Raw genomic sequence first — 7,715 nt, 5'->3', positions numbered from 1 at the left:
TATAAATTATCAAGGGTTCATGAGGGAGGGAGGGAAAAAAATGAGCTGATACCAAGGGCTCAAGTAGAAAGAAAAATTTTTGAGAATGATGATGGCAGCATATGTACAAATGTGCTTGACACAATGGATATATTTATGGATTGTAATAAGAGTGTAAAAGCTCCCAGTAGATAATTAAAAAAACACACACACTGTCATTTCCTTATTATGATAGAACAGTTTTCTAACATACAGTGTTCTTTTGGAAATTAGGTCGAATGAGAAAATGTATTCAATGCAAACTTACCGTATACATCTTTTTGTTCTTACTCGCCGGTCACCAGCTTATAGGTAGCAAATAAAGATCTGACACTCTTCAACTGAAGAGAAAACTTAATGTTCTGTATAGGAGGCCTGGTAGTGCTTGACTGCTAACCAAACTTAGCATCCGCTCTGTATGAGAAATACATGGTAGTTGGCTTCCGTCACCATTACCACCTTGGAAACCCTAAGGAGCAGTGCTCAGATCTTTAGGGTCAGAATCAACGTAGCAGCAACTGATTTTACTCAGTGCGTACAAATAGAGTATCTCAAATATGGTTGTCTTTCAAATATAGCACCATATTATCAGGTTATGAAGTATTTTAAGTAAGTTTGAGACTTCTTCTGGATCAACATATCCAGGAAAGTGAGGTACAAAAATTGTCATAATCACCGTTTTGAAAGGTAGCATTGCTGTTTTGCAGTACTCTTACAGCATGGAGCGGAGCCAACCATTCGAAATACAGATGGAAGGACAGCCTTGGATTTAGCGGATTCGTCTGCCAAAGCAGTGTTGACGGGTAAGTAAGTCTGTGTACTCACTGTGGTTATTCCAGGACGAATATAAAGAACAAGCTGTTAGGTAGACAGTCTGCCTTCTGCAGTTAATGACCTCAACTAAAATTTTTAAATAGTGTCAGTTCAGTTGCTTTTTTCTACATATGAACAGTTGACATTCAATCCTTGTCTAAGAAACAATGCTGTTTTCACGGTTTATGTTGGTTTTTCATTTTGTTGCTATTGCCTTAGGAGCAGAGTGATGTAGATAATTATGTTATTATCATATTTCAAATAATTTTATACACTTGAAATATTCAGATAATTTATGCTTACTGTTCTTTTTATAAATATGTTTTATCATGTTTGACGGGATGCTTTCAAAAACAATTAGCCTTTTTTTTTTTAAGAGGTTGGAGTGTGCCAATTGTACTTGGCTATGACATTGTCATGTCCTTATAACCTATTGATATATTTATTTAGAATCGCAAGCTTTCCTGAGTTGTGCTTGTTTCTAGTTTCTCTCCTTTCAGCGAGCTTCCTACTAAGTAACTTCTAGTTTTGCTGGCTCCTATGTCCTGTGTGGTGACCCTCACAATCATGTCTAATCTAAAAGGCCGAGAGCCTCTTAGGAGCTTTTGTGCTTATGCTTTATGATGTTTCTTCAGTCTCGTAAAAGACTCCAAGAAATGTGAACTACTATATATCTCAGTTTGGTGCCCATTTCTTTCTTCACGATTCCATGGTTTCATCTTTTTAAACAAATCTTAGGGCTCAAAGGAAGCCTTGCCCTGACAATTTGTATGCAATTCTCATTGTAGGCAGCTGTTTGGATTTGGTTTCAGCAAAGCAATAAATATTCTCCATTAAGCTAAAGCATGTCAATTTAAAATTTTGTTGATTTTTGTTTGTTTGGTTTTACCTTCATTTGTAAAAGCTATAAACTAGGTGGCAGGAGGAGGCATTATGGATTAAGCCTGATTTAAAAGTACTGAGACTTTATGGCCAAAGCCCTAGGGGATAAATCACAAGATTAGTGAAATCTTGGGCAAGAAGCTTTTGAGAGTGGTAGATAGATAACTTCTTGTGATGCAGTGTACTCCGGGATCTTTGGGGGAGTACTCGCCTCCCATTTCAACGTCTTTGGAATTTTTTGCCTGAGTTCTGCCTGATTTTATGGCATTTGGTTCCTTTCTTGGCAGAGCAGTCCCTGTCCATGTACAGTTTTTAACATCAATAAAATCAATGACCCTGAAAAAGATACTGTAAACAAAGAATTTAATCCTTTTTTAAAAATTTAATCTTTAAGAAATATATATTTGTATATTTTAAGTAGCATTGTAAGAAAACAAACTTCATTTTTAAAAATGTGGTCATAGCAGTGTTAATGACTATGTTCAGTTGATACTTGAGATTGTCTTTTCTGTAATGTTTATTGGGCTGTTTGTTTTGCTCTTTTTGTTCCAGTAATATCAATCACTTTAGGAATTTTGAGGAAGAAAAAAAATAAAAGGAAAAGCTGACCAGAATCTCTATTTTCTTCTGAGCTTTTCTTTTCTATGCATACTATTTTTTGTACAGTTGTATGGTCATCCTTCATTATATAACATTGAGTCATCGTTTTTTCTCTTATAAAAGTAAAAGTATTATAAGTATTTTAAGCTATAAGATACTCTTAAGTTACCATTTTCCATTTATTGGAACCTATTTCGAAATTTGTCTACCTTTACTATAGCTCACTAAATATCTTAGTGTATAAAATTAAGATAACTTTTATACTTTTTTTTTTGCTCCCCTTCCCCTCCCACTTCACAGGTGAATATAAAAAAGATGAACTCTTGGAAAGTGCCAGGTGTGTACTCATAAATATGTACCATGGATACTTCACTACTTAAGTTTTTTCTTCACAGTAAACTTTTTTTTTAATTGCTATTTCTTTTGTTTTTTACCTCATATGTCTCCAGGTAAGATCTGGTTAAAAATACCAATTGCTTGTGACCCTTAGCTTGAAGGGTGGTGACTGAGTTCTTCCCCCACCTCAGTTTCCAGCCAAACAATAGATGGGAACTGGAACAGTGGGGAAGTAGCACTCTTCAGAATAATCAGCCACTTGACATCCAAAGAGCAGCATTTGCCCACCAAGTTCAGAGGGGCTAGGTTAGGAAAGGAGGAGAAGTGGAAAAGGGTAACAAACACAGTGGGGAAATGGGATACAGTGATGTTACATTGAGAGATCGCAGTCAATGACATGGAACAAATGTGTGTGAATTGTTGAATGGAAACTTGACTTGCTCTGTGAACCTTTGCCCAGTGCACAAAAACAAGGGTTGGTTGTTTGTTTGTTTTAAAGAAACCAATTAGAGTCATTTTTTTGTGTATCCTAGGAGTGGCAATGAAGAAAAAATGATGGCTTTACTTACACCATTAAATGTCAACTGCCATGCAAGTGATGGCAGAAAGGTACTTCCTTTATCAGTGTGTTTATGTTCATCGTCTAGTACCAGGAAGATGCTTTTACCTTATATAAAAGCATAGTTGAAGAGAACGCTAATGTTTTCTCTGAAGCCCGTGGGTCACGACCCCTTTGGGGTCGACCCTTTCACAGGGGTCTCCCGATTCACAACAGCAGCAAAATTACAGTTATGGAGTAGCGATGAACATAATTTTATGGTTGGGGGTGGTCACCACAACACGAGGAACTGTATTAAAGGGTCACGGCATTAGGAAGGTTGAGAACCACTGTCTTAAGCAGTAATTAAGAAATCTTAACGTTTCATTAAAACTTTTGATCACCTTTAGTTACTGTGTGTTATGTACAAAATGAATTTATAAACTTGTATACTATGCCTTTAATAATGTGGGGTTTATATATAAAATTGATAACTCCTAATTGCTGTTGGGAATATACACAGCACAGCGTAAAACCAGTTTGTTTCTGCCTGTGCAGTTCAGTGTCATGAATCGGATTCTTTGGGCTTTGCAACAATTCTTTCTCCTTTTCTGCGTTGTCTCTCCCCCATTAACTCTATTATAACTGTTTAGTTACCAATAAAGTTTAAAGTGTTGGGTTTATTCTCCTGAATTGTCTGGTTTTATATCTAGGATTTTACTTTTTATACACATTTTTAAAAGCACTACAATTTAATTAATTTAACTCATTTAACATTTCAGTCAACTCCACTGCATTTGGCAGCAGGGTACAACAGAGTAAAGATCGTACAGCTGCTGCTGCAGCACGGAGCTGATGTTCATGCTAAAGATAAAGGGTGAGCATTTGAACAAAACTAAGGACTTCAAAAATGGTATTTCCCCATAAATATCTTTGTGACATCAGAAAAATAATTCCATCTTTCTTTTTTCTTTTTTTACCAAATGGCATAAACTTAACATTTGTTGTGCTTATTTTAATATGTACATTGCTCTGGAGGTTCAGGGAATTATAAAACCTTAAACCCACCTATTAAAGAGCTTACTTATCCTCCAATTTAGGAGGCTTGAGAAGATGATTGATGGTGTAAGGAGAGGCCTCTGCAAAGTCCCCAATGATGAGTAATGAGGACATTGGCAGTGGTGGCTGGGAAAGCCTTCAGGAGATTTTAAAACTTGACCTTAAAGACAGACCTCAATTGAAAAAAGCCATGGGTTTGGGGAGCATCATTTCTGAAAGAGGGAAGGCTAAAGCACATGTACAGCAAGTTTCGGAGACTGGCTAAAGCAGTGACATGAAACAAATATGTATGACACATTTCATGTCATTGATGCTGGCACGGGTGGTTCACATAGGGGAGGAATGAAGGGTGGGACTGGACTGTTGGTGAGAAACAGCCTACTGAATTCCAACTATACTGTGTGAGTCAGGATTGTCTGAAAGATCATAAGCAGGGGTCCTCAAACTACAGCCCTCGGGCCACAGGCGGCCCGCCAAGGACATTTATCCAGCCCGCCAGGTGTTTTTGCCCCGTTTTGCTTTTTACTTCAAAATAAGATATGTTCAGTGTGCATAGGAATTTGCTCATAGTTTTTTGTTTTTTTGAACTAAAGTTAGGCCTTCCAATGGTCTGAGGGACAGTGATCTGGCCCCCTGTTTAAAAAGTTTGAGGACCCCTGATCTTAAGCCCTAGGAATGATGCCCAGTTGGACCTGGGCATCATTGGAATGATTCACAGTATCTGTGAATTTTGCATTCATGGGTTTAACTGCATTGAAAATATTTGGTGGGTGAGAGGAACAGGCAATTAAGTAGTCAAAGCAATCCCTCAAAGGCTAAGGGAACATAAAGTGCTATTTACGTAGTACTTACACTATCTGTCATGCATTTTCTTACGTATCAGTATATAGAGGTGATCTAAAGTAAATAAGAGAATGTTCCTAAGGGGGTTTTGAGCATCTGTGAATTGGGGTGTTCAAATCATGGATTATGGAACCAGTTCATCCTCAGATGAGTGACAGTTGTATGCTAAAAAGGAGTTTTAAGAGAAACATCACAGCAATGGGTAAACTGGAGAGGGAGGCAAAAAAGAGCAATTAGGGGAGCAAGTATACTAGAAATGCAGTTGTAATGAGGTTCTATGGTGATGGCAGAAGAGGTGCCATCAGTAGAAATGGCATATGGAAATACAAGATATGGATGCAAGAGGTGTTACAAAGAGTGTATACAATATGTTAAATGTCTGGATGTGATGCAAGAGAAAGTAATAAAAAGATAACTAACTATACCCACTCCTAACTTATCAACAATTTCATTATATGACATTCTACAGTTAAAACAATAGTTAAAAATCTATCTGACCATTTTGTGCCGCCACAATATATATCTGGCAATAATGATTATTGAGGCGTTGGGCAAGAGTAATGCTGACTCTGCTGTTTGAGGCTATACATCAGGTTGGATGCACCGTAATTCCCAGTGATTTGACAGTGACTGAATGAAATAGTCGTCTATTTTGTGATATGATGTGAGCATACTCCATTTTGCATAACACTAATTTTTCATGTAAAGACCTAGTTCTTAGGATTTGACTATGTGGACAAGTGAGATGTGGTCACACTGCATTTCAAACCCTGAACCTGAAAGAATGAGAACCAATGATAACATACACGAAACTCCAGGAAGGAAAATTATTTAGTGGGAAACATGTTCAGTTCACTTTTCAAACTCTTGGTTTTATGAGATTATAGGAATTCAAATGGAAATTCTAATAGATAGTTGGGGGTGAAATTGATGTTCAGAAGAAAGTAAGGAATCCTGTGACGTGAGAAAGAGAGATGATTTCGAATTAGGTGAAACTGTGGATGTTGTCATGGTGGTGGCCTAGTAGTTGGTGAGAGATTCCCGAAGGTAGGGAGAAGCTTAAGGGCAAAAGTAAGAAAGTTAAGATCCTTCTGTACTTCCCACATGAGAAGTTCTTCCATTGATAGTGTGAATGAATTGGGTTTCAGTTTATTAAGGAATGTAGCAATTTACCTTACAGGCTCTCTTACCTTTTTTTTTTCTTTCTTTTCCTAAAGAACTAGTGTTTTAGCTCTGATTCTAGGATGAAAGGGAGGCAGGCACACCTATCCTATACCCCAAGAGCAGTGTATATATAGAGGCATTCAAGAAACTGCAAGTCATTTTGCATATAATTAATGAAGGTGAGATTAGAGAGGGTCAGATTATTCATCTTAGTATATGCCGTACTAAGAAATTGGAGTAGGTTCTGCAAAATGTAGAAGAACCACTAAAGGATTTTAAGGCAAGGACGTTAATGTTTTAGGGAAATATTACTACAGCTTGGAGGATATTCAAGTGGAGCCTATTTTCAGTAGGAAGGGGGGAAATAAGTAGACCCAGCTGACACAGCGACAGTCGCAGTGGAGAAGAAAGGAGATAGTTTATGGGAAGATCACATAGCCATTTGGGTAAATTTAAGGGTAAATTTAAATAAAATTGTCCATGTCAATTATTGTATGCCTAAGCATTTTGAAGTCACACAGATTTTTTTCCTCCCCTTCTCATATTGCAGTGATCTGGTGCCATTACACAATGCCTGTTCTTATGGTCATTATGAAGTAACTGAACTTCTGGTCAAGGTAATTTCTCTTGTACCTTTCTAATTATTTCCTAGAATTATGTAAAGTAAAAGTGTGTGTATTTATACTTTTCTGCGTTTTTGTATTTGGTTGTGTGAGAAGAATACATTCTTTTATAATGTAGGCAATTAATAGCCTGATAGGGCAGCATCTGACTACTTTTAAGATTTCTGAGATACATAAGATATTAAATAGAAAGTAACATTGTTATCTTGGGGATAGCAAATTTAGTGATTCTATAATTTGTGGCTAAATGTGTTTTCAAAACTTCTCAAGAAGTAATACCAATAATCAATTTGTAGAATATCATACATTATAATAGACACCATTAGACTTACAAATTTTCCCAGTTTTCCTTTAGATTTAAGCAGGCTCACTTGGTGTAAGCTTCACTGATTGAAATGTGCTATGCATCCAGAAGCTTCTCATTTTGACCCCGTTTTGTTTTAAAAAGCTAAACTCACTGCCATTGAGTGGATCACGACTCAATAGCGACCCCACCTAGGGTTTCCTAGACTGTAAATTTTTACCAGATAGTCTCATCTTTCTTCACTGGGGTGGCTGAAAGGTTTGAACTGCTGAACGTGTGGTTAGCAAACTAATGCCTAACCTTCAGTACTACCTGAGAATAAAAGATGCATATTTGCTGTGAGAGTAGACCCAAGAATATTACATATGACCTTTCCTTCTGCCCCTCACCTCTACCTACATATTAGCCCACATTTTTGGCGACTTCTTGTGCCAAGACTTCCATCTGTTTTTCCTTGTTCCTAACAACTAAGACGCTAGGAAAGAAGACACTCACCTTTATGTTTCCTTTTGGTCGTCTGAATGCATTTACTTGG

The 7,715-nt window shown here is 37.2% G+C and overlaps 1 protein-coding gene across 1 annotated transcript in view; it reads left to right on the top strand.

Annotated features, from left to right (window-relative positions):
- Positions 1-7,715, top strand: part of TNKS2 (tankyrase 2) — a 49,320-nt gene that overhangs the window by 820 nt on the left and 40,785 nt on the right. Inside the window, exons 2-6 of the mRNA XM_045291442.1 lie at positions 710-821; positions 2,614-2,650; positions 3,183-3,258; positions 3,970-4,064; positions 6,804-6,870. Of these exons, the coding sequence (XP_045147377.1) occupies positions 710-821; positions 2,614-2,650; positions 3,183-3,258; positions 3,970-4,064; positions 6,804-6,870 (387 nt within the window). The remainder of the gene's footprint in view (positions 1-709; positions 822-2,613; positions 2,651-3,182; positions 3,259-3,969; positions 4,065-6,803; positions 6,871-7,715) is intronic.

This window comes from Echinops telfairi, unplaced genomic scaffold (genome assembly GCF_000313985.2).
Source record: "Echinops telfairi isolate 266 unplaced genomic scaffold, ASM31398v2 ScPeMD7_70;HRSCAF=299, whole genome shotgun sequence".
In the NCBI taxonomy this organism is placed as follows: domain Eukaryota; kingdom Metazoa; phylum Chordata; class Mammalia; order Afrosoricida; family Tenrecidae; genus Echinops; species Echinops telfairi.
The sequence above is the reverse complement of the archived record's forward strand: the minus strand, read 5'-3'. Positions and strand labels throughout refer to the sequence as shown.